We start from the raw sequence: 27,734 nt of genomic DNA on the forward strand, positions 1-27,734 counted from the left end.
AGTGAAATTAATAGATTTATAGTGAATGTGTTTATTTAACGCTCTTTTTTAGTTAACCTGAAAAATGTTGGTGTGCTGACATGGACAACAGGTCGGTTTTGTTTCCTATGTGTCTTTGTGTGTGTGTGTGTGTGTGTGTGTGTGTGTGTGTGTGTGTATATATATACATATATAAATATATATATATATAATCAGTATGTTTCAACTGCTGTTTCAGTGCTACACCTCTGCACCATGTAACTTCCTCCAGACTCCGACTGTAGAAGAAGAATCACTGAAGTAGTACATTCCATAGTTAAACAGAGGCTTTTGCCTTAACATGGCCTTAATAGATCCAGAGATACAAGTTGCCCAGGGCTAAGGAGTACAAGTTGGTTCTGAAAGTGGCTGCAAATCTCTGGTGTCTCTATTTTTTAGAAGACGAACTGTCAGAGTGGACTAGTCCATTCAGCTCTTGGTGAAACACTATCCCTCAGACTCCTCCTCAGCACAGAGAAAGAGAAAGAGAGGGAGACATACAGAGGGAGAGAGAGTGAGAGGCAAGACAGAGGGAGATAGGCCTACATCTGTTTGCTTGGTCTAGCAGAGACACGATCACATCGGATGCCTGCAGGCTCCATCTCCAACTCCGCTCTTCTGTTGTTCCAGTTTACCCTTGGGAGACATGTTCTGGGAGACAGAGACTCAGGCAGGCATGCACATGTACACACACACACACACACACACACACACTCACACACACACACACACATACACACACATACAAATACACACACAAACAACACACATAGACCCTTGCGCTGCTTCCTTTTTGTGTTAAATCAGCTGCCGTTAACCAAACCCATCTCTCCCTCTCATTAATGCTATAACTTTCTGCAATTGTGGCTGTCTCTGGCATTAACGGGACAAAGTACAAAGGCCAGGCACTCAACAGACACACACAGACATGCACACATGCACACGCCTGGGTAATTAATTGGTTCCAGTGGAGCCGAGAGCTAATTTACTATCCCTCCTGCCACATTTCTTCAGATACGGAAAGACAACTCATCTCAAGGCAGCTTCCTTATGGCTCCCTCCCCATCTGTAGGTCCTCTATGTGTAATGAAGTATATGTGTGTATGATTTTTTTTTTTTCTACCAAAGAGGTGGTTGTTGTTTTTCAGGCATATAATTACTGAGCTGTAGGAGTTGGCAGGCTGTTAGGCTTGTTATCTTGGATGTGTTGATTGCAAGAAACGTAGGAAGATTGATTATAGTACACTTTCCTGCCCCCCACCTCCCTTTGCCTTTGACCGATTGGGACTTTTGTCAGTGAAGGACCAGATTTTAAAAAGGAAGAATAAGAATCTTTAGCTACTCCTCTCCACACAGAATAAACAGGAAGTACTGAACAAACTATGACTGAGTTACTTTATTAGATCAAACCCACTAGTTAAGAAAGTAATAACCACCTTTAGTAAAGTAAAAGTATAAAATCCACATTGAATAAAAGTCAGTCAAAGAAAAACTGCTGAATTACAAATTTTAATGAATTTCTTTCCTCACTTTTATTTATATAGCACTTGACACACAATACAGTTGATGCAAAGGCCTTTACGTCACGGCAATATGAAACAAGAAGCACTTTAATGTTTTAGCTGATCTAATTAATCCAAATTTTCAAAGGGAAAACAAGACATAGACACAGACACAGTGGCTGTCTCCATTCAAAATACTGTGCATGAGGAAAGGTTGATGTGGGTTTTTTTCTCCTTTTATTGAAGTCCAAGTTTTACAAGTTAGGTGAGTTGTAAGAGATCACTACAAGTTGAGCACAATTTAAACAAGATATGTAGAAAAAAAGAGATGCAAATGAAAACATGCAAAATTGATTTGTTTGCAACCAAAAACGTATCTAAAGTTTCAAATTTAACTTTAATCCATCATCTGTTAGTATTATTATTATTATTTTATGCTCTGTATGAAAATCCGTAAACCTGCTAACTGATTTCCTGACCACTTGGGATTCATTGTTATCACAAAACATATTTATAGAGTATAATAGTAAAATGTACAATATTTAGTTTATGTCTGAATTTATAAAACCTCACAAAATGCATCAAAATTCCTGAAGTGCAGTACCTAAGTAAAAGTGCATTTTAACTTTCCACCTCTGCTGTGGAAGAATCAACAGTACAAACTGTGCAGCAGCTGAAATCCCTGTACGGTGCTTATACTTACTTTACTGCAAGTATAAGCACAGAAGCCTGACCTCCCCTGCAGTGGAATCTATCTGTGAGAGATTTCATCCATCATTCCCCGAGTCATTTTCTGTCACCACTAAAGCTGATATGATTGATTACAATATTAGTAATTGAATGAATCAAAGCTGCAGAATTCTGTGCAGGCAAAAAAAAAAAAAAAGTCTCCATCGACTGATTTCACATTGTGGGCTGAATGAGAGGAATTTACCCTTGGATGACTGTAATTTTCTTTTCATTTAGAGTCTGGTTAGCATCAAGGTAGCATTTCATTCTACTGTGAGGCGTGTCTGTGCCCTTTTGGAGGTACAGATCAATGAGTTGCTCCTGTAGTTAGTAGTTACCCTTGATGCTGGCAGAGCAGTGAGTGCCCTCGCTTTGCTTCTTCACCTCCGAGGTGCAGAAGGCAAGTGTGTGTCTGTGTCTGTGTGTGTCTGTGTGTGTGTGTGTACATGTGTGAATGGCAAGAAGACTTGCATCTGTGCACAGCTGTAGACAGTGATAGTGTAATTTTGTTCTCACTGAGACAGTCGCCTACCCGTTAGCCAAGCATGTAATTAAAGGTTTAAAAATGTCACCATTCCTCAGAGCTGGGCTTTATGCCCCTTATCTCTGCAGTCCCAGGTGAGTGTGTATGTGCCTGTATGAGCACATGAGTTTAATGTTTGTGTTTCCTTCCTGTGTGGTTAGTTATTTTGTTGTAAGTCTTGGGCCGTCTTCGCACCGCTGCCTTGATCAGGCTTCAGGTGACACCTTCCCTCTCATGTGGATTGGCCCTGCGATTACACCACACGGAGAACAAAAGCTTTGAAATGGAAGAAATCTTTGATGCCAATGCATCACCCAAGCAGTTAAACGTTGAGAAAATGACAGGAAATTCTTCAAACATCCAGGAGGGGATTGTTTTGATCATCTCCAGGGTGGAAAAAAAAACATGATCTTATGCTTAAAATCAGTTTAGGGTTTTGGGGTCTGTGTTCATCTTCAGCGCTACCTGTTAAGTCAAAGTCAGCGATGACTTTGGAACTGGAAAAGTACCCTGAAAGAGGGCTGGTAGGGAGGTAACACTTGCCTCCCTGTCAGAGAGGTAACTTTGTAGTAGCATGCTGAGGTTGTTCTAGAAATATCATCTCTCAGTGAAATGTAGTTCTGGGGACAGTTGTGACAAACTCTTGGTTTCTTCTCTGCGATTCAAGCCACTCCAGCTCTTCCAGGTTGTTGTGACAACTTGCTGCCTGTGAACAGGGCTTTCTTGACACTGAGAGCAGCTCAGACAGTGGCCTGAGGGTCTGGGCTGTGTGTCAAAGCTGCTGTCTCAACAGCTGATCAGTGCCTGGGTCAGCCATGGGATATTTTTCACAAGCTGACACTTGGCTATACAGACATCTCTCAGAAGCAGCAGCAGCCCAGCTGTAGAGTCATGTTAATTGGCACTGAAAGGCGGAGTGTGCTGTCCATAGATCCTGATGAAACTCGACTTTCATTCCCATGTCTGCACAGCATGTTTACATTTTGAGATCCTTCAGGGTTTTTCTTTCCAAGACAATTTTAAAGGAAAAGTGCAACATTTTCAGAAGTACACTTATTTGCCCACTTGCTGAGGAAAGGTTGATACCACTCACATACCTGAACACTAAACACAAAGCTTTTGCCTGGAGCCAGATGACTTAGCTTAGCATAAGCCACCATAACTAAATCTGCCTACTGGCACCTCTGAAGCCAAATAACTAACATACCACTAACTTCCTGGAGTCTCTCTTGGTTGCCTGGCAACTGCTCGGAGCAAAGAAATAGTCTATATAACCTATAATACCCTGTAAAAGTGCAACTTGACGGTTTTACACTTTAGTTTTTGTGTGAATTAAACAAACGAGTTAATTTATGAGCATCAGCGGAAAAGTTCTCTCCTTTAAGAAGCTCCACCACACATTTGCTCAATGTGTTTCACTCAAATTTGAGGAATGATTAGCTTTCCTTGCTGAGAGTCAGCTGAGCAGATCACTGTCATGTATGTAGGAAAACATCTTGCCACAGCCAGCAGCCACTTAGGTCCTGTTCAGACCTGGTATTAACATCTGTCTCGGGTGATGCAATCACAAGTGGACAGCTCTGAAGACAGGTGTAAACGCAACCAAGACCCACTGAGGACACATTTGTGATCAGATCACTCAGGCCACGTTCGTAGCTGGTCTGAACAGGGCCTTAGCTTAGCTTGATCTGTAAAGACGACAACTTGTGCTTTCATCATGTTAATTAGTGAGCTTTAGAGATGGTGGTTGGATTTTGTTGCCTGCAGACAGAGCAAAGTTACCCGTTTTCAATGTCAATGCTACTTGAGCAAGTGGCATCAATCCTCTAATCTAACACTTGCCAAGAAAGCCAATAGACATATACCAAAAAAATGTCAAACTTTTCCTTTAAGAAGACAGATCCTAAAAGAAATGAATAAGAAATGAAAAGAAGAAACCAATCAACCGTCCTCAGAAGTGATTAATTTTCTGTAATTATAGAGGTGGCTGTGTAGGCTACATGTCCTGCCTCTGCCTTACCTTGACCTAAATTTGGAAGTGAACAGTTTTTGAAAGCCCTGCTCTGTATTCAAAGGGCTACCCCGCCAGGCTTTCTGTAATGGTTTTAAGCCACAGGTCATATTGAACTACCTCCAGCAATTATGGAAGCAGGAAGACTGGGCCAGGTCATGCTAGTAATTGCTGTCTAGTGGCGTGTGAGAGTTTTTCACACACATGTTTCTGTCTACTCGGGCGTGATGTCACTTTTTCTGCCACACATCGCATCTCGCCTGGAGCTGTGTTGTGTAGACACTCGCAGACCACATTCAGGCATGTGGTAATGCATCGGCATGAGCGCTGGAGGATTTAGTAAAAATAACAGTGGGATTTGGGAACCTGTGGAGAGTTAGGGTGGGACTCGGATGAAATTGCCGGGTGTGTTATTGAGCAAGACAGCGGAGAGAGATTCCGTGTGTGTGTTTCTTTGACTTGATGAGTGTCTGCAAATACGTGTGATGTACCAGATTTAACTGGACTAAAGGTCTGGTTGTGGTCAGGTGAGTCATCAGGGCCGGTCAAAAGAAAAGGCCTTTCTCCTCAGTACAGTGCACAGCCTTTGGTCTGTTTAAGTTTCATTGTGTTTTCAGCTTGTACAAAAAAATAAAAAAATAAAAAAAGAATACCAGAGGTGTAGGTGTGAACAACCATTACTCAGGAGCAAGGGAGGGTGACATTATCTTAAATTGACCCTGAGACTACTTTGTGAGTTTGTAGAAACAAACTTTGAACTAAGTTGAGCAGCTGTGCCGTTCCAACCCGCCACCAGAGAAACTCTCCTCTGCCCCTCATCTCCAGCGGCTGAGCTTCATCAGCTGTGTCCCCTCCTTCTACACAGCAAATCACACCTTTCTTCCAAATCTTTCCAAACCCATAAACAGATTGGAGTCTCGGAGCATTGTTCCAACAGAGGAAAACGGATCCACTGTTTGTTCGATTTAATGTTTATTCCAATTTAGAGCTGTTTGTGGAACAGATTGAAATTCAGACTGAGGCAGATTATGTGCAGGGGGGGATATAGCATTACACTAAAGAAATATGCATGTGCAAACAGACACAAGAATACCCTGGCACTCTCAACAAGAAACCGTGTATATCACTTTTCACTGAAGCTAAGAAAAATGTCCTTGGTTGTAGCACAGTGACAAAGCAGAATTTTTCAATATTAAGTATAACTAGAAACTCTATTACTGGTCCTGTGGTGACACTAATGTTGCTGTTTTTTAAATGGGATGAGAGCTTAATTAGGACCTGTGATCTAAGTTTGGTGTTTTTAAGCATGTTGTATTCAAGAAACGGAAATAGAAGAAGATTTTTAGATGTCCAGAATACTTGTGCAAAGACAGATGTCGGGACGTAAAATGCATAGCACAGGTGCTGCAATGGCGGTTATAGATCTGATGTCGTCCCTGTGTACGCCCTTTCAATGTGGGACTAGTTATGTGGTGAAACAGTGAAGGAAAAAATAAGAAAATAAGAATTCAGGAGTCTAATAGCAAAGTAAATATATAGCATTTAAAACATAATAACATGCTTCCATAGGCCCCAGTGTGTGACTTTTTTTTTCTTATACACACACATATGATGACTATTCTCTAGAAGCTGGAGTGTGAAATGCATTCTGGGATGGAGAGAGAATTGGGAGAGCTGTTTACTCAGCGCAGTGCGTATGTGTGTGTGTGAGAGAGAGAGAGAGAGAGAGGCGCAGAGACAGAAAGTATGTGGAAGAGCGACAAAGACAGATTGCACATGTGCACATTTGATTTGTGCTTCAAAAGCCAAACTGTGCACCACAGATAAGCTTTTGAAACAAACAGGCCATTTTATCCAACTTTGCTTTTCAACCCCGCTCCTGGACAGACTCGAACATTTCCTCACACAGAATTAATCTGCCCTCTGATCTGGGGGGTCACCGAACGGAAAGGACCCTGCGGTGTGGCAATGAGGCTTTGATGGCGATATCATCACTTGGTCATTCTCCCTGTCACCCTCCACTGAGTCCATGAGACACCCAGCGGACTGAGGTGGACTGAAAGCAGAAAGTTTAAGGGAAGAGGTTAGTGAAAGGTAGAAAGAGAGAGGGGCGGGGGACGGAAACGATAGAAGTTTAAAAAGTCCAACAGATGGCAGTAAAAAAAAAAAAAAATCCTCACTACAGCCAAAAAGAAGAAAAGTCAGTCAGGTGGCCACTTGGTGTGTCAATCATGTTGTGAATTACACAGCAGTCATTCGCTCAGTCAGGCGCCTCATCAGTCTCTCTGCCCGTCACCTAGTTCTTTATTCTGTCAGATCACTCCTCATTCAGCCTGCTAGCCTGACACTCAGTCGGTCATCTAGTTTGTTGGTCACTCAGTCAGCGAGTCATTTGTGAGACATTTGTTGTTAGGTGGTCATTTGTTGTGTCAATCAGTATTTCATTCTTTTATCAATCAATAATTTGGGTCAATCATAAACAAATCACTCAGGCTGACGTTCATTAAATCAGATTGTCAGCTGTCCTTTTCAGACAGACCGACAGCAAAGTAACAAGCAAACATCTGATTCGTTTCTGTGTGTGCTTTGGTCTGAACACAAAACACCAAAATCACAGATACCAATTGGCAGACAGAGACACAGAACAACAAACAAAAAACTGGCAACAACCCGCCTGATAGGCAGAGTGATAAACAGGCAAACACCCCGTCAATCGCATCCAAGCGTTCTGCCTCACAAGAATGCAGCTATATAAAGCAGCTGAGTAGTGTCTTTGTGTGCTCTGGTATAAAGCAAAGTCTGGGCTGATTTAACTGCTGTGTGTCCTGTCTAGCCAGAGAGAGAGAGAGAGAGAGAGAGAGCGATGAGAGAGAGAGAGAGGCATCTATCAGCACTGTGGTGTGACCCCGATCTCACACTCCCCTGGCTGTGTTTGGACAGATTGGTCATCACTGCACCACTCGCATTTGACAAACCTGTTTATATGTGAGCACGCATGCATGTAAGTGTCAGTGTGACGGATACAAAGCCAGCGTTCATTTGGGAGTCTATTCATTATGTATGGTGTAATTTATCCACAATGAAGTCCCCCTCAGACAAAATCAATAGTGGTGTTAATATGATCCTCTCTCCACTCGTCACTGCAGGAAGACTTCAATTGATTAGTTAGCGGACACCTCAACTCACAAAATGCATGTGTACTGAGGGGTGTGTGTGTGTGCGCGTGCGTGCGTGCGTGTGTGTGTGTGCGTAGGGTAAAGTGCTGCCTATAGAATTTGAAATTGAGATTCAACCATTTTTACCTGTTTCTGTAAAGACTAAATATTACAGTACATACAGTTTGTTTTCAAAATTGAAAGGATGGTTGTAATGCTGTTTTGGATTTACGGTCATGTACTGTATATTTCTCTTGTAATTTCACATGACTAATTGACAGTGCATAAAGAAGGCAGAAATAACCTCAGATATTAGAATAATGAAAAAAAAATGTGTGGGTAATAAAGTATTTGATGATGGTCAGAGTTTAACACTGTCAGTATTATACTACAGAATCTGCTCTGTACATGCATTTCAAATGACAACATCGTTTACCCCACCTTTAGTTTTTTTGTGGCTGGCCTTCCCTCCACTCTGTGTCCTGCATGTACCAGGGGGTTATCCATCACCTGGTCCCTAGGTGATTTCAGTGTGTGTATGTGCTGCAAATGCACTGGTACTGTGTGAGTGTACTTGTGTGTCCATACTTGTGGAGGTGTGAGACAGAGAAAGGAGTAGGAGTGGGAGCAGGAGCAGGAGGAGGCAGCGGTGGCGGTGGCGGTGGGGGCTTGTACTAATGCCCTGGAGATGATTTAGAGTTTAGACCACCGTACAGCACAGAAAGCTCCTCCAGTTTTCTCCCACAGGACCAGTCAGTGGCTTGTGGTGAGTTAGAGAGAAAATAGGATCCACCAGGGATCACTTCAGGGGAATGAAACAACCGTTCAGATGGTTCGGTTTTAAATCAAGTCTTGGCTGTCTGTTACTTACATTAAAAGGCATGATGCAAACGCATGTGAGGGCATAAATCAGATTATCTGTGGGTCTTTAAAGTGACATATGCGTTTTCTCAATTTATGGCTTGTAAATAAATCCAGCATCTTAGAGTTTAGAGGTCTTCATTTTTTCACTGTAAGACGACAGGTTTTCATTAGGGTTTATTTTCATGCAAATTCAGAAACTGATTAATTCAATCCAGATGTAGAAAGTAAAGCAAACACAATAAGGATTCACTTGCAATTTGACTCTGACACTAAATATGCAAATTTCTCTGTTTTGTTTTCACTGTTGCTTCCAAAAGAAAAAGAAAGAAATTAAGGTAAAAAAAAAAAAAAAAAAAAAAAATATTGGATATAATTTAGATTCCTTCATTAGTCAGATTTTTGAGTATTTATTCTGTGGTTAAATTAAAGGTACCCAGTTAAGTTTTTGACTGATCGACAGAAAGGAAATGCACCAACAAAGGCAAGGAAGAAGACGACAAGTTAGCGAACATTGATGTAAACATTACAATGTTTGTTAGTTACCTCAAGGATACACACAAGGTGTTTTGGTGAGAAACACCAGATATAAACATTACTTTTGTTTGTTTACAAGAAAACTCCGCAGGGCACCTTTAATATTGAATGCAGCTACAAATGAACTCCCTTAAAAAAAAGCTGAAAAAACGATTACACAGTAGCATGAAATAGTAAATATTTTACATATACAAGATGGTGGAACTTTGTTTTCTGAATATGCACATGTTTGTGGAGGCATGTGTGAGCTGACAGGAGGTCATGTGCAGAGCTGTAACAGAGGGAGCGAGGTCAAAAGAGAGCACTCAGCTCCCCGGCCTCGGCTCCTGCTCCTGTCAGCTAACCCTCTGCATGCGTGCATGGGTATAAGTGGGATTGTCCGCGTGTGTTGGAGTTGGCGAATACCACAGCCCTTTTGAATCTCTGACCACTTACACACACGCAAAACCTAAAGCATCAATACTTTAATTTCCTCACCCCTGTGCCCAGCATGAACGCCGACATAAAGGTTTATAAGACTGTGAAAAATGACAAGGATAATGTCCTAGCTAACAGACTACCTGGGGAAAATGACTCACTCGCTTTCAGCTGCAGCAGGTAAAATGGCTTTTGGGTGGGAAAGAATAGTTAAAAACTGTCAAGGAAACTATCAGACAAAGACAAGTGACATGTAAAACGACAGAGTGACTAAAGCAAAAATACGAAGGAGTATAGAAGCTGACGTGTGAGCCGCCAAGACGAAAGGGAAAAGGAACAGAGAGAGCCAACTGGCAGTGGCTGTCACTTGCTTTCCCCGCTGTGGATGACAGGTGTTTTACATTACTCTGTGGGTGAAGGCAAACCACATATCCCCCTGCCTGTGCATTTATACATTGGACTTTGAATGAATTCCATACAGGCCCCAAGGTCATGAAGCTTATTCATGCACACTAAAGGCAGAGTAAACTTTCCATTCCAGGTGCCTTATCATTCTTCAGAGAGACGCGGAGACGAGGGGAGCAAATGTTCACCGCTTCTTTCTTTCATAGCTCAGTGTGTCTTTCTTTATTCTTTTTTGCAATTTGCTGATTTTTTTCTTATTTTGCTGTCTTCCCCACAACAAATGTGGTGTTATTAGTTTTTGTTGCCCACCATTCTCAAATAACAATAAGAATGCTCCACAGGTTCAGCTACAAAATACATTTATCAAAGTAAAATTGCCATTATTAGCCGTTTACAGCTAAGATCTTCGGAATCTCACTCCACCACACATGCTGCTCATAATGGTGCATACAGTCAGGGAGGCTTATGTTGTGCACAGTATGAATCATTCCTGGAAATAGCATGGCATGAATGATTTAAAACTAGCTGGTCTAGACTGTTCATCAATTCACCAACAAAAAAAAGAAGAAAATTATGAACAATTGAGTTGTGCAAACTGCTTTGTTTTTCTTACAGCAAACGACTTTTCCAGGAAGAATAAATCTGCAATAAGTATTATATAATAACAATTTTAGGGCATGAGTGTGAATAAAAACATATCAGATTTACAGCAGCTATAGGATTTAATTGACCCGTGAGGATTGCTGTGCAGCTGCATACATATATCAGGCACCCATAAAGAAATAGACTTTTAATAATGAAAAACACATGAATGCACACAGCACACATGCAACAATAGCTGCCCTCCATCATTAAATGTAACAAAGCTCCTCTGCAGTGGGAACAAAGACATGCTGAAAGGCACATGATCTTAAATATTAGAGGACACATATGCACACAGGTCATGCGGAGCCATGTCTGATTCATGCAGCAAGTGTCAGAGGTGAGAGATATGAGGTCTGTGGGTGCCTGCGAGGAGCACACATGCTGTTGCTCAGAAAAACTTCCCACACCTTTTTTCCCCCCAATCTGTCACACTCTTTCTTCTTTGCACCGCTCTCCCATGTTCCCTTTTGTAAGGATTTATTTTTGCTGCTTTTCATCTCCCAGAGTGAATGCTTGGCGATTGTAGCGATACAGAGGTGCTATAGTGTATCAAGCTTCTCAGCGCTTGGATTAAATCAAATGTGAAATTAGCCTTTTTTTTAAACCCAAATCTGTCTCTTTCTCTTTTCGTCTCCCAAGGTGTGTTTTTCTAATGCTCTTGGCCCCTGAGGCCTGAGGTGAAGTGAGCCAAGCTCAGGCCCCCATGGGACGCCCTGTTACCCAGCATGCACTGCTGCTGCTGCAGTGCCTGCTGGTCCTGCGGCCTGCAGGTGTGGCCAGTAGGAGAGGGCCAGTGCTGCTGCCTGAATCACCCTGTCACAAGACAGAGCACCCACTCATCCCACACTCAGGTAAGTGTTCAAAGAAATACACACAAACACACATGTACACGCCGGGGTGAGATCATTGCCACAGCACATTAAGTTTTTATTTCCCACTATAATTATGCAAACTTTTCTGTTTGCTGTATGTAGTAATTTATATCCTTTCATCCTACATCTAGTTCTCCCATCCTCCAGTCCTTCACTCTTACCTTGATCACAGTCTTTCCTGCATCAACATCTACCTTCACTCTTTTTGTAGACCATATACAAACAGTTTCTGGACTGTTTCATCAGGACATCTACAGTTGCTAGGAGACATATGCACACATAGGCAGACTTAACTCAAAATAGGTGAATTTAATCAATCAATCGATCAGTCATTCTTTATTCGTATAGCACTTTTCATACAATAAAATGTAGACTGACTGGAAGCGGATAATGCCAACTGACTGTTCACCAAAGCCGCAACTCGAACAATGATTGTCCAGTCATAGCTCGGCCGTGAGAGACCTATCGAGATGTTGTGAACACTGTGAACTGAAAAAGGTTGGAGCGTGCTTTTGTTTTTATTAGCCTTTCCAAAACCAAAAACACAATCAATATTGTACTGAATGTACAGAATGGATTAAACAGTGTTCATGTGCTCTAATGTAAGCTTCAAGTGTTAGCATGCCTGCTAACTAGCTTGCTACCTAACTAGCTGTAACAAAGTCTTACTGCTTTTACTTTACTTGCCTGAAGCTTTGGCCTCAGTCTTTTAGCCTTCATAATACACATGTATCTAATCAACAATCTTTTATAAGATTCTCTTTTTCAGTCAGAGTTTTCAAACAATTTAACATAATTAATTAATTTAATTAGCTTGTTGACAAAAAGTAAAAGATTCTGCCAGAGAGCTGCCATTTCAGCCAGCAAAATCAATGGTTGTTGACTAGAAATGAGGATGAGTGTCTACCTTCACCTGAAATCAAGTACCCATTGTGAGGGAAAAAAAAACAAAAAAAACTAAGAATTTCAAGTAGTAAGTTTGCCCCCATTATCACTGTAACTGCAAATGAGCTGTGAGAGAGTGGAAAGATTTACAGGCATATCAACAACTTATCAGGTGTGGACTTGTAGACTTTAATATATATTTGATATATATTATTATTATTTCAGGCCGTCTAGGAAAACCTTCCCTTCCTTTATTCCCCTCATTTCCTTTTTTTCTCTTTGTTCCTTCCCTCCAGACACAAAGCAGACACAACCGTCCTCGTATGCTTTTATTACATGGCTGTGCAGTTTTTAGATACAGTATATTCTGCATCAGATTTCATTGTCCTTACCATCCGTCTTACATTGCTATTGAACAACTAAACTGTAATGAAATGCTGTGAAATTCAGTCGAAAGAAAGTATCAATAGCGATCAATGCAGCTCTGTCTACTCACTGCAAAGCAGCAACATGTCATTGAGCTGTTTTCAGTCCAGCAGAGTCGGAGTCAGATAATCACACAGCATTCTGTCTAGGACGAAATTAACTGGAGGACCAAGGTCACTGCATGTGTGCAAAGATCAATGTACGCGCGAAAAACTCACCTTCAGTATAACCACCCGGCACAGACACAAGGACTCTTCCTCTACAACCTTACTCTGTCTGTCTTCCCAGTATTTGTCACTTCATTGTTAGCTGAGGTGGCACTCTTCCTTCTGCACCAACTGATGCAGTGATGATGACAGAGTGCCTAACTAACGTAGTACCCCCCCCCCCCCCCCCCCCCCCCCCCCCCCCCCCCCCCCTCCCGTGCTTTCTGCATGAGGGGGGGATCACACACCAGCCAGTGGGTCAGCTGTGGTCAGTGCGTTTGTGTTCTCTAATGTACCAGAATGGCCCATTAAGCTCCAGTGGCTTAATGCTTTGGTTGAAATATAGACGCATTAATAAAGAGGGTCGACATTTCAGTAAGTAATCAGACATGGTTCACCAACACAAAGGCTACTGTACAGGAGAAGAGAAAAGAAAGAGAGAGGACCTTGGAGGCTTCACTGTCTGCAGTACATTGTCTTTGTTCTGAGTGCACACCTGTGATGATAGAGCTGTTTCTTACTGCAGAGAGGTTGATAAGACTCTCTGTAGTTCCAACTGCTAAATATTATAGTAGATGTTGTATGGTAAGTACTCAAAATTTTACTGGTGGTGCTCACCGCACTGAAAAAGCCTTCATTAACTTTCTCCTCCAGAAGACGTAAAGCTTGAGGGCGCGTTAAGCATTGAGCTGGAAATTTACATCCTGTTTTGACAGTTATTTTCTCCTGTTGCTACTATACCAACACATGACAAAGTAGTTCATTTCCTAGAGCATGGGTTTTCTAAGTCGGACACTGTGGGCCGCCTTCAAACAAAACTGAGAAAACTGCAAATTAGCTATGAGCAGGTCCTTTTTGCAGTTTACCCACAGATGTACTGGCAGCTACCTTTGGATTACTTTATACTGAAGGAAATGTGATGATTCTCTGGAAAGTTCTTTGGTCATAAGGAGCATCGTTTTTGTATGATTTCTAAGCAGATTTATGGACATTAATTCAGCATCTGAGATAATGATATCCTCTTGAGGCGTAGGTCACAGTCAATCTAAAAATAAGTGCATCTCTACTGAGTGACTGACTCAGTGCGATTTTTGATGCAAATTCCCCTCATGCAGTATCTTTGCCTCATCTTCCTTTGTGCCCCCCCCCCCCCCCCCCTTTCAGACTTCCAGAGCAAAGTGTTTCTATCCATCATTTTTGTTATTGAGGTCTTGGTAGCTTGTTAAGGTTAGAAACAGGAAGCTGTTGAACACAATGATGAGCTTTTTCTCCGTTCGTGTAGTTGTAGAGAACAAAACAACAGAGCAGCAGTTTCCCACACAAATCAAAATAAGAATCATTGTTATCTCCAGGTTGTCCTCCCTACATGTCAGAGGGAGTTGAACCCTCCTCAACATCCGTGGGTGTTAGGCTGCTGGGTAACTTTTGAGACTTGAGTCATGGTGGCTGGCACCTGGATGATATTTCACAGTTGAAATCACAATGAGTTACACCCTGTCGAGCCTCCGGTGCTTGAGTTACTTTTTCTGCTCTTTTGGGAGTGTTGGGTTACATGGTAAACCAGAGGCAGTCAATTCAATGGCACACATATGAACTCAAAGTATAAAAAGGTGGAAATACTTTTCATAAAATTAAATTGCACTGATCCCAAAGAATGTACATTATGCATGTACATTCCATTGGCTTGTTAAGACTGTTGACCCCTAAAGGTCCACCAAAAGTTTCTCACAAGCTTGTTGGCTGTCTGCACAGCAGTTCTGTTGGCCTGGTCGCAAAGCTCTGAAGACTTTTCATGACTGTATGTTTTCTTGCTGTATGTGGGGACATAAAGTTACCCTTTTAACACAAGTTTTATCATTATACTGTACTTTGTTTACTTAGTTACATCCTAATCTTTTCTCACCTTGTGCAAGAATGGGCACGTTGGCAGAGCCGCTGCTAATTCCCATTGTCTCATGAAGAGTGTTTCGCTCAGTTTTTTAATAACTTTTCTTTAATGGCCTGATGATTGTCTTTGTGCTGTTCAAACACAGCTCATTGTTTCAGAGTTGTGCAGTACACAAAGCTTTTTTCAGAGACTGACAAATTATATCCCTTAGTTTTTTGCAATAAATGCAAAAAATATATGAGTCATTACAGGATATGCAATCACATACACTCATATGCACAAACCATGTAGGAGGGAAGAGAAACCTCTCGTTAAACCGATTATCATTCTCTTTTGTGAGTCATTGTGCTCCATGTAATGTAGTGTAATCCCTGTTTGTTGAGAATGTGAATGTCATCTGAAGCCAAGCTGGGAGAACTACAAACACATTACATATACCCTTGTGGATCACAACAACCCAGTACTCCCACTCTGCTCAGGGCAAACCTTATCCTTTTGGACATACACAGACATACATTCAGAGCTCTGGCTTGAGCCTTAGAGCCAGTGCACAATGAGACAGTTGTTTAAAGGTATAGTATGATGGGTGGGATGGGAAATATACTTATTAATTTTATTTTGCTAAAAGTTATATCAGAAGATTGCATGTAGATTGAATATAAAGCTGCAGTGACCAGTCGGTCAGCTTAGCTACTGGAAAGGGGGAAAAAGCTGTAGCCTGGCTCTGTCCAAAGGTAAGAAACCTTCCATAGCAGGTCAAGGTTGGGTGTGACAGTAGGATGAAGGGTATTTGGGTGTAAAATAGTGATATTCAGCTGCTCTCAGCTGGGCTCAGCTGGTCTGGTAAAAAAGGAGTTAAACAATACAGAGCCCAAAGAGTGGTTGTGACCCATCATGAGAAGCCAAGGTCAAGGTTTGACTGAGAGTGATTCTCTGTGCGATTGTGGCCTGACTGTGGAAGGGTGTGCCCCACATGGGTCTGACCCCACAAGGCATGGCGGTTTTCTGACTTGGCACAACACTTGGCTGACAGAACTGCTACTGTGGTGCAAGGATGCTACGGTCTAAAGACTGCTTTCTACTTTGCATGGTGGTTTTAGAAATGTAGGGTTTCAGAAAGAAAGTACACTGTACGGTTCAGCGGCAACGCTCCAAATGTTTAACCAAAAGGTACGCTTGCTATGCTTTCTCAAAAACAGGACTGAATATAGCTTCAGAGGAGGTTCAATGTAAATGTGTGTCATTTACAGAATTGTTTTAGGAGTGGCGTTAAACTTTATCCCCATTTCTAGAGGATATGTTTCAGCAAAACTCTTCTGATCGAGCATCTGTAGTCTTATTCTAGCTTAAAGCCCCTGAGATATACTGTATTAATAAAGTGTTGTATTTAACAAGTGTTCCTGTGTGTAAGCTTGAAGGCTTTTAAAGGTTATAAACTGTGCTGTAAACAATGCCTTCACAGGCCAAGCTGAGGGCCATGTCTCTGAGGAGTGGAACCGACAGACTTGTTTTACAGCCACAGACCCAACTCAGCTTTTATCATCCCTGAACGCCTAGCACATCGTTAGAGAGAGGGGAGTGAAAGCAGGAAAATAAACAAATGGCCTCATAGCATTCATAAACGCAACAGGCTACAACTAGTATCAGAGATCTTTTAATTGGTCATTTGGGAATGGCTCTTTTAAATTTAAAGCCCTCCAAGGTCTTTGAAGCTGAAATTTCAAAAGATTAACTCCGCTCTGGCTTTGTCCAAGGTCATCTATGTTCACGCCATGTTTTATTTTAATGGCTGCCAATGAAATGGAGAATATTATCGAAGAATATTTTTGGATTTGCATAGCTTTCATTTACCCGTCCCACATAATTTCCCTACATACTGTATATATTTTCATCTTTTTTTTTTTTTTTTCAAGTGGCCTGAAGAGTAGGTTTGGTCGTCTTGTTAAGAGGTTCTGCGCCCCTACAACCAAAGACTCTGCTCCTAAATACGCATTAGATTTAAATATTTTATTGCACACTTATTTGTGGCTTCACGGTGGTTTGTTTTACATGATTCACATGTTGCCCCGGGGGCCACAGCACAGCCACGGTAATTTGGGTTGTAGGTCTTCTAGCTGTAAAATTGTGCTTGTTTTTCTTGCCTCAAATAACCTTCAAGAACAGAGTCGTGCGCAAAGGTTTTAACTGACCTTGCCTTTATCTTTAGACTTTCTCAAACTCAGGTGTTTGTTTTTCAGCCGCTCACTGCAAATCGTTTCCTCACATCAACTTGACCGAATAGTTGCCATTCTTCAGCTGCCCATTACCACATAGCAGCATTTAGAGGGAATTGGCTCTTCATCTATGTGAGCGCCTACTGCCACCCTCTATTTACACCACTCACAGGAAAACCATTTATGTCTCAGGATTGGTTCCACATGTTGCCATTGTTGCCGGCCTGGCAGTACTGGAGAGCAGTAACTTTGAGCGCAGGCGGACTAAAGACTGGCGTGGCCTCTGATGCTGGGTGTAAATATTTATATATCCTGTCATCTTGCCTTTGTGTCAACTGCGGCGTGTCAGAGCGGGGAATAACAAATGGGATGTGAGTGATGGGCTGTTCTATTTTGAGGAGGAGGGAGACAGGGGTTAAGGGGATAAGATGGGACCGAGTAGAAGAAGAGGGGGAGGGCTCTGTGTGTGTGTGTGTGTGTGTGTGTGTGTTTGTTTGTTGGTTTCATCTTGGCTCAGAGCTTTGGCTGCTCACTGAATTTTCATCCCAATCCGTGTGTGTGTGTCTGTGTGTGTGTCTGTGTGTTTGTCTGTGTCTGTGTGTGCGATTACGCCTCCGTGTCATCGCCAGCCAGTCTCCTGATTCGGGCAACTGCTGTACAAGCATGGCTGTGTGATGGGATTACATTATCACATGCATTTAAAGTGCAGCTGATATGGACCCGTGTAACATGCAGAGCAGAACTGAAATCTAGGAAGTGAGATAGGGAATGGGATTTGGCTTTTAAAGGATATTTATTAGTTGGGGGGTTTCCTACTGTTTCCTTTTATTTTTTTTGCCAGGATAATTTGTTGGCTCTATATGGGATCATAAAAACCTCCTTAAAATTAGCAAACCTATTACAACCCATCCAAAAACAAATAAATATCACAAGATACATCAGAGTTCAGATCACTGTGATTAGTCTCTGTGGTGAAGCTAACTCAGTATCCTGCAGAGTTGTTTTTGAAAGTCTGTTCAAGTTTTGCATCATGAAACTGTGATGTGCTATCCCCCATGGGTTTGACTTTTCAGAAGCTCTATACCTTTAGCTGCACAGCCTTGGGAGGGTCCATCCATGCTGTTTATGAATGTTTATGAATAGTCCTTGGCCTCGTCACAAAAGGCCATAAATTCTTTGAGTGCTGTTGTGTTCAATAAGATCCTTTTGCCCCCTTTTGCTCACTCCAAGAAATATCCTCCCTTTCACACACACACACACATATACACACACACACACACACACACACACACACTCCATCACCCCATTAGCGAGCCTCCCCTGGTGAGTCAGGGAGATTTATGGGAAGAGGCTGGGTTCGTCAAGCGCCGTCTTCCCCCGGGGGGTGTCACAGCCACATTTGTATGCTAGGGATCCTCTCGATGGCGTAAAAAACAAGCCCAGTGGTGCCAAAGGATTGGCACATCCAAAACTTTGTGTATCCCTCCAGAATAAGCGGAGAAGGAGCCATTAGGCAAAATGAAATCTTTGGGGTGAAGTTGGTCGTGATCTCCCAGATATTTATTTCTCGGCTTCTAATGAAAATGTATTAGCACTGCGAAACCTGGAGTCAGACACGGGATGCTTTTTGCTGTCTTAGTTCTCTTGTACTTGTCGCTGGAGACTTGAAAGAGAACAAGGGAAAATGTCTTTGCATACACTGGCTCTGTCTCACAGCAGATGATATTGTTTTGTTAGTAGAGCCAGAGTTTGGTCCCACTACGTGAGCTGGAGGAGGCAGATGTTCTTTGGAAGCTCCCATTTTCTTGCTGTTTGTCTTCGTTTTTGAATCACTCTGAAATCCCACGTTTGTCACAGAAACCCGAAGCACTTGCTTTTGATGCAGTCAAGGGAGAACGTGCTTTCATTTGAAACGCTGTCTGACAGGTGTGCCCGAAGAAGCAGATAATGTGTTTCGGGGAGGATACTCAAGCTGTCCTCTCCCTCTGTTCCAGCCCTGATGGAAAGCTTCCTGGTAATTTAAAAACAGTCCCTTTGAAATTTTTAGACCTGAAATAGCTCACAGATGTAGTGATTAATAATTTTAAGATACTATAGCAACCATTGCTAAAAGCTCATACTTGCTGGTGCTCTGGCATCTTGCTCAAAAATAATAATTTATTGCTGTATGGAGAAATTGTCCCATATATGGTAATGGTTTCTTCAAGTGTAATCAGAGCTGTGTATACAGTATTACTGGGATATGTTATTATGACCATGGATCAGGCACGTGATGAGTGATGGAAAACACATGTCACCATAATGACCGATTGACCACCCTCAACTAACACTATCGGGTAACCAGACGGTAGACAGGCCGTCCTCATCGCTCGGCAACCACCAGGGGCCTGTGATTCGATTGGTCAGGGGTTAATGGCTTGGGCGCCATGAGAACAGGCATGTTGTGGATAAGATGTCAGTGTCTGTCTGGGATATCTCTCGCTCGCTCTCTCTCTCTTTATGTGTGTATGTATGTGTTAGCCGTACCGTGCTGGAGGAGACGAGCTCAATTTCCATAAAAAGTCAGAATCTCATCAGTCTCATGGTTCAGGCGGAGTGTACATTTCCATGAAACTCCTCAATCAGCAGTAGTTTTTAATGATGCTTAGAAATCAAAGGACTTCCCACTGAGTCATAAGACATCTAAATTTCTCTCTTTTGTAAACTTCCACTTTAGAATAGAGGTCTCGGGTCTGGTCTTGTGGGTTTTAAGACAAGGTCCTGAGAACCACTAATGTCTGAGTACTGATCCGTGCAAAATGATTTTTTGAAGGAGTGACCTTATCAGCCGAGGACAGCTCTAATCCTTTTTGTTCTGTGTTCAAACTACTCTTCATTTCTTTCAGTAGGAGGGCACTGGTAAGACTTTGACTTTGACCTGACAAATTTGTCAAGGCCCTGAGATAACAAAATATGCTTAACTTTGTCATAATATAACAACGGCAAATGTACCTCCAATATACAGAAATATAATGATCCATAACTAAAGTTTATACAGACGGAAATTAAGTTTGTTTTAGTTTGTTTTTGGAAACAAGATGCTATAAATGAGCCAAGTTCAGCAAAATTTTATTTATATAGTGCCAAATCATAACATATATTAATCTCAAGGCACAAGGAAGAAACCTCCAAGAGAAACAGACTCAGGGTAGGCGGTCCTATATTATTATCTGTTATTAATAATAACAGCAGCAATGATAGCAGCACCACTTAATAATATTAACTCAATAATAGTTTAATAATGATGATGATGAATGTTGAATAACGCTGGCAGGTCCGGATGCTGCAGCTCCAGGGTCAGAGATACCTGCAGAATGAGGACAGAGAGAGAGAAGAATTTAGTTGATGAGGTGTAGTGTGGTATAAATGCATAGGGTGAGAGAAGGATGGTGTTCTGTGCATCATGGGAGATCCACTAGTAGCCTATAGAAGCATAACTAAGGGATGGTTCAGGGCTCACCTGAGCCTGAGCTTTATCAAAGAGGAAAGTTTAAAGCCTAATCTTAAATGTGGAGATAGTGTCTGCCTCCAAAACCCAAACTGGGAGCTGCTTCCACAGGAGAGGAGCCTGACAGCTGAAGGCTCTGCCTCCCGTTCCACACTTGGAAACTCAAGGAACCACAAATACGCCTGCATTTTCAGAGGAGAGTGTTCTGGGAGCTCTTTAAGATACGCGGGAGCTTGGTCATTAAGGGCTTTGTATGTAAGGAGTAGGATTTTGAAATCTGGGATTTACAGCAAAGTTAACACAGGAGAGGTATGATCTCTTTTGCTAGTTCCTGTCAGTACTCGCACTGCAGCATATTGGATAAATGGACTTCCATAGAGTTATTGGGATATTCTGATAATAAGGATTTACAGTTGTCTAGTCTAGAGGTATATTTTTCTGGCATCCTTTTGAGACAGGATGCTTCTAATTTTCACAATTGTACAAGTGGAAGAAGGCTGTCCTAGAGACTTGTTATATGTATGAGGGAAACGACATGTTCCTTAGAGTAGAACAGGAAGGCAACAAGGCAATACCATCCAGGGTAAGTATATAATTAGATTATGTTTATGGAGGTGTTTAGGGCCAAATATAATAGGCCTTATTTCATTTTTATCCAAATTTAGAAGTAAAAAAATTTCAGGTCATCCATGTCTTGAAGTTTACCTGCCTGAACAGTTTCATCTGGCTTCATAGATAACTGGATGTCATCTGCATAGCAATGTGGTGCTTCCTGATAATATTGCCTAAATGAAGCATGAGTATAGAGACAAGTCCATTGTCAGAGGCCGTGAGAAGATTATTGGTAACTTTCACCAGTGCTGTTTCTGGTCTACTCTAAATCCAGACTGAAAATCTTCAAACATACCATTCCCATGCAAACAATCACATAAATGGCTTGAAAGAGCTATTTTAAGGCTTACAGAAATAAAGGGGGTTCTATAGTTGGCTAAAATATCTGGCTCAACAGTGGGCTATTTTTAGATGTAATTACTGCAACCTAAAAAGTCCATGGTGCGGAGCCTGTTAATGAAGAAAAATTTATCAGACCTAATATGGAAGTGTTAATTAAAGGTATTCTTTACCTCTAATTAACACTTCCATATTAAACAGCTTAGTTGGGATAACGTCTAAAAGGCAGGTTGATGGTTCAGAGGAAGAAATTGCTGAAATTAGCTCAGAGAGATATACAGGAGAGAATCAGGCATCATAGTCGATTCTAAGGCCACTGTACTAGGCAATACATCTGTGCTAGGTGGATATTTGGATATTTGGATATTTTCCTCCAATAATTATAATTTCATTTGTAGAGAAGTTCATGAAGCCTGGCTACAGAGCTGAAAAGAGAAGAAAAGACCTGGAGTTGTTTTTATTTTCTTCTATTTATTATGAATATTAGGTGGTTCTGGCATTACAGAGGGCTTTTATACATGTTATCGTTCCAGCCTTGGCTTTTTTTTTTCCGAATGTCTGATTTAACGCAGCAATATCAACAAGATACACACCAGCTGGTGTGGGAGTAGAGTTGAGATAGCTTTCATTGGATTAAATTACAAAAGAATTTTAACCTTAACTTTAGTTACAGCACTATCAGATAGACACCTGCTGTAATGGATTTTTTCCCATATACAGTGTAGTACGTTAATGTAAACTCAGACAAAAGAGGGTTTGAGGGAAATATCATTAAATGCTTAATTTCTATGTCATATGTCAGAACAAGGTGGAGGGTGTGGTTAAAACAGTGAGTGGGTGCATTAATATTTTGAGTCTATTAGTGAATTAAATGCAGACCTAAGGCTGTTGCTGTCAACATCTGCATGAATGTTGAAATCATTTAGAGCAATGACTTCATCTGTACTAAGCTCTAACTCAGATGAAAACTCAGAGTAAGGGGGCAGGGGGACGAGCTACAGTAACTAGTCGAACAGGTTTTTGCGTTTTCCAGCTTGTGTGTGAAAGACTAAGAGTGAAGCTTTCAAAGGTTCCAGGGTTGATTAATACGCTGGAAAATCGCTGCAACCCCTCCTCCTCTGCCTGCGCTGCTAGGAAAGTGAGAATTAATATGAGTAGGAGGTGTTGATTCATTTAGACTAACATATTCTTCTTGCTGCACCCAGGTTTCAGTAATACAGAATAAATCAATGTGATAATCAGTTATCAAATCATTGACTACTAAGGATTTAAATGAGAATAATTTAATATGTAATAGTCCACATTTAATTCTCCTGTTTTGTTTTGTTTTGTTTTTTTTTTTGGTTCTGTTGAGTGGAGCTCATTTTAACTACTTTATTTACCGTTGGGTAATTTAATCTATAACAGTGCATATTTAATAATATTTTTTTAAGTACAGTTGTAATGTATAATAAAAATACAAGTATTTTAAATTTGTACTTAAGCAGGTGAGTAAATGAATTTAGTCATATTGCAACATTTTTTGTCCCAGTGTTCCCCAACAGATTCATGTCCAGAAACTCGGAGCGTGATTTATTTTGTCTAAACATCAGCTGCTTCTCGATGGCAATGGTCTCAAAGAACTTGTGAACACATGTGTACAGATACAAAGCAGAAAACATTCTGATTGGACAATGACCACCTGTCCAATCAGAGGACAAGTGGTTAAAAATATTTCTACATGTGCACCTTTGTGTTTTTACAAATACAAACCTTTTCTATAAACACAACTCTTTTCTACACTGTGCATAAACAAATTCTTTTCAATTAGCTCCACGTCTTCAGTCTTTTATTGGAGGCGTTACTGATATGTGGCAACAGCCAGTTGCACACCTCTATAATGTTTAGCAGCCATGCCCTATAACTACAGGCTAAGCTCTCATTCATAGCCTGAAACACTTCTGCTTTTTATGCCACATCTTAAGTTTAAATTAGCATTTTATGCCTTATAAATTTGGGCTAAAATCTGAGTGAATTTACCCCATTTTGATTTGTAAATAAAGCTAAATCAATTACACCATCACTTAAAAGAATAAACAAGCTTGTCATCTGCAGTCATAAACTCTCCGCTCTGATTGGTTCACTGTTGGTGTGTCCTGTGGTGTCGTTAACAGAGATGGAGCCATGGATCTTCAGGTTCAAGGCAGAGGGCACGGTGGATTACTCACAGCTGACCTTTGACCCTGGCCAGAATGAACTGATCGTCGGTGCCAGGTAACCCATATCAGAGTTTGTTTTCTCTCCTCTTTCTCTCAAGCCGTTATCTCAAATGTTTCGACATGATTCTCTGGACATTGTCCAGAGTTGCCCTTTCACACATGTTATACACAACAGGAGACCATCTGTGTCAGACACGCTCTCAACTACTGAAAATACTTCATTTGGTTTTGGCGATGACATGACAAAAACACACTGTGGTTATCTCAGTGTTATTTTACATCATAAACAGCTGAGTGTCTTGCCTCCCTTCAATTTATGTGATGATCATGGCGTCGACCCTTACTGACAACAGTTCGTAAATCTCATTGTCTCTCCAGACAACCCTTCTTCTACATCCTCATGTTTGAATTCTTCCAGCTTTGCACCAGTCACATAATAGAAACCTTGCTGTGAATTCTCCAGGCAATGATCTGCTCTATTCACACATGGGCCCATTTGGATATTACAGAGACTTTGTACCAAGGAGCTGGCAGGGTAAAGTCTGTTTAATGTCCAGTCCAACTAATCTGGACATTTGTGTTCTCACAAACAGCTCATCCAACTAATGTCCAGATAAGTTCAGGATTGCAGTTCATGTATGAAAGCAACTTCTGTCTTCCCTCCTGTTTCTTTCTTTTATTGTCTGTCCTTTTATTTTCCTGTCTGTCTTTCTCCCCTTTTTTCTCATGTCTGTTGGTGCATTGCATGAGTAATGATCATTTTCCCATAGATATCTTCAAAAGCCAGAGAGAAATGGCTTTGGAGATTGTTTTCACATCCATTGTCTTTGTCAAACCCAGCCAAGTGTGTGTGTCTGTGTCTGTGTGTGTGTTTCAGTTACAGTCACAGTTTCTCTGTGACTGAGACGCTGAATTTGAATGGGATGGCTCACACTTAGTTCTTAAAACAGTGCATTTTTGTATACGTGCATGCATACGTGAGTAAAAATGCGTGTGTCCTCTATGTGTCTGTTCTTTAAAGTGTGTGTCAAGTGTGTGTGTGTGTGCATGTGTGTGTGTGTGCATAATAAGCGGGTGTATAGATTCATCCAGTGCAAGTTTCTGGCTGATTCCAGATGAAGTGTGCTCTTCTCTTAATGGCTTTAGTTGTCAATAGAAAGAAACACCCACTACAACATGAACAGGAGATAACAGCAGGAAGGAGAGCAGCAAAAACAAACAGAGACAGAGTGAGCCAAGGGAATTTACTAATGCACCGCAGGAACTTAGATGGAAAAGGCTAATCAGGAAAAGTGTGTGTGTGTGTGTGTGTGTGTGTGTGTGTGTCTGTGTATGTGTATGTGGACCGATTAAGAGCAAAGGTCAGTAAAGGTGAGTAAATTCCCAATTATTATATTGTATTGTACTGTATTACATTATATTATATTAGATTAGATTAGATTAGATTAGATTAGATTAGATTAGATTAGCTATTACAGGTTTACAATGTTTTATTTTTGGCTGCAACCTGCAGTCCTCTCAACACATGGTATTTACAGCACTCAAAAGACTTAGTTCAATTCTCATGGCCAACTCAAGTGTCTAACTGTGAAAGGTGATGTGGCTGGATGAATGGCTGCAGGCTGGGTTGGAAGTATGAGTGATAATGGAGGGAAAGAGCGATCGATGCAAATATCAATACAGTAAAACAGGGGGCCACAGCCGCACTGAGACCTGGCTGATAGCCACTCCTCAGGAGATTGACAGATCTCTGCAAATGTGTTTGCGTGTGTGTGTGTGTGTGTGTGTGTGTGTGTGTGAACATGCTTGAAGATTTTAACTCCAAATTGTGATATTTGTTGAATGAAAGAACAATGCTCTTGTTCACATGAAGTAAAGGTACATTATGGGTTATTATTAAAGCTATTACTAGATTTTTTTAATGACAATCTAACCAAATGTTTAAGACACTTTGGTCTCATGGACTCACAATTCTTATATCAAGATTGGCCCATAGACCAAAACTATGAATATGCACAATACAGAAGTCTCAAACACAAAAAATCACAATGAATAATACTATTAGTCCTAATTGTCAGGTTTCATATGATCTAATTCTGAAAATGGTACATAATGGTTTTAGTAGACAGACATTGTAAGTCAATATACAGAATATTCCTCTGGAGAGGGCATTCATTAGTACATAATGTTTCTTGAAAAGTTGGAAATGCCAATAAAACAGTTTTATTTGTGCTTTGCCAATTTGAAAAGCTTCAGGCAAGGCAGGATAAGCACTTATTAGAGTGAGGTTTCACCGCCCGGCTTTGATTTTCTTTCAGTCTCTCTCACTCTTTCTCACACACAGAAAACCAGGAGACAGGAGCATAAAACCTTTTACAGTAGCATTGTTTCATCAAGTTGTCTTTGCCTCCTAATTATGGTGTTGGAGAAACCTAGAGGTCTGTCATTTGCTCGAGTGGTTGAATCCAACCATCCACTGAATTTGGTCCCAATGAACACCCTGTTTATTTATTTTCTAAGTGGGGGAAGCTTTAGAAGCTTCAGGTGCAGCAGCTTTAAAGGGGAACTCCACAGATTCAGTCTGTTTCCAGGTCTTGGGGAGAACTACTGCATATGAGATGAAAGTTTTATAAAGAATTTTGTGGCTCCAGAGAGAGCTGCGCAAAATCTGATAAATTACCTCAAGTGTCATCACTTGAGGCAACATTGGATGGAGTTTGAAAATCAAAAGAAACCTGGGGTTGTGGAGTTAATGCTGTTTCTGCTGCATTGATTCAGATCCCTTTTTAAAACTGTCCATGAGTCCAGTAATTGGATCACTGTTGGAGTGCAGTGACTGTGCTTTTAAGTTTGTCGACATCCTCCAAACCATTTTAACCTCCCTCCTCACTTGGAGATCTCTTCGCACTGGAGGCTCTACAGTTAGGGAGAGTGAGGATGAAAGGGCTTTTGGCCAAGAATGCCATTAACATACACACAGCGTCTTTGTTTATTTGCAGGAAATTGCCATCCATCAGCTGACATGTTTCCTTCTCTTTACAGAAATCACCTCTTCAGGCTCAATCTGGAAGACCTGACACTGATCCAGGTGAGTGCTTCCTCACTGTGACTCACCCACTTTTCTGGATGAATATGCGCTCACTGTGTCTGATCACGCGACTCTTACAGTCACACACTGGCACAGGCATCCAGACCGCTGCCTGTCTCCAACAAACGCAGCGCTGTAGTCGTAGAGCGCTGCTGCCAGCTCCCACAACTTAAAGCTGTTACAGTAAAACGGTTTAGCATTCCACATGTCACAACAACTTCCCATACGGTGAAGTGACAGTAGGTTTGGTCGTCAGCGCTGTGGGTTAATACACAGAGGGAGGGAAAGTGTGTTGATATGAAGTCTAGTCTCTATTAATACCCTTCGTGTTTAAATCCAATTTGAAACTGTATATGACATACTCCACAGCTATTCTGTGTTTGTACTCTTCCACGGGGTATTAACGCCTTGTGCAATTTCTTTAATATGATGCTACCATTTTGGTTAAATTATTCTGCTCTATTCAAGGTAGCACAGTGAAAAAAATCCAAACAGAGAATCTAAAGCTCTGAAATACTAAACAGAAATTAAAGCATGCTAACTTCCTGGATATGCCCTCTGCCTGTGATGACATGTTGTAAGATTTTCACAAAAATGCACACAAATAGCAGTAAACTCAAGGTAGCAATTATCCCTTTTTCAATCTCCCAAATGAAATATTTTTCTCTGCACCTTCTCATTTTTCTTCTTCTTTCACTTTTGGATTAGCCCACATTC

The 27,734-nt window shown here is 41.3% G+C and overlaps 1 protein-coding gene across 5 annotated transcripts in view; it reads left to right on the plus strand.

Annotated features, from left to right (window-relative positions):
* sema5a (sema domain, seven thrombospondin repeats (type 1 and type 1-like), transmembrane domain (TM) and short cytoplasmic domain, (semaphorin) 5A) overlaps window positions 1–27,734 on the plus strand; it is a 150,039-nt gene that overhangs the window by 46,270 nt on the left and 76,035 nt on the right. For all 5 annotated transcript variants that reach the window (XR_011691885.1, XM_071485358.1, XM_071485357.1 and 2 more), the window contains 3 exons: window positions 11,443–11,654; window positions 23,885–23,984; window positions 26,972–27,017. Coding sequence is in view for 4 of the 5 variants with exons in the window: in XM_071485358.1 (XP_071341459.1) it covers window positions 11,507–11,654; window positions 23,885–23,984; window positions 26,972–27,017 (294 nt within the window). In the remaining variant the exon portion in view is untranslated. The remainder of the gene's footprint in view (window positions 1–11,442; window positions 11,655–23,884; window positions 23,985–26,971; window positions 27,018–27,734) is intronic.

The sequence above is a fragment of the Trachinotus anak genome, unplaced genomic scaffold, assembly GCF_046630095.1.
Source record: "Trachinotus anak isolate AG129_WGS33_773 ecotype Australia unplaced genomic scaffold, CSIRO_AGI_Tana_v1 ptg000009l, whole genome shotgun sequence".
NCBI lineage: Eukaryota > Metazoa > Chordata > Actinopteri > Carangiformes > Carangidae > Trachinotus > Trachinotus anak.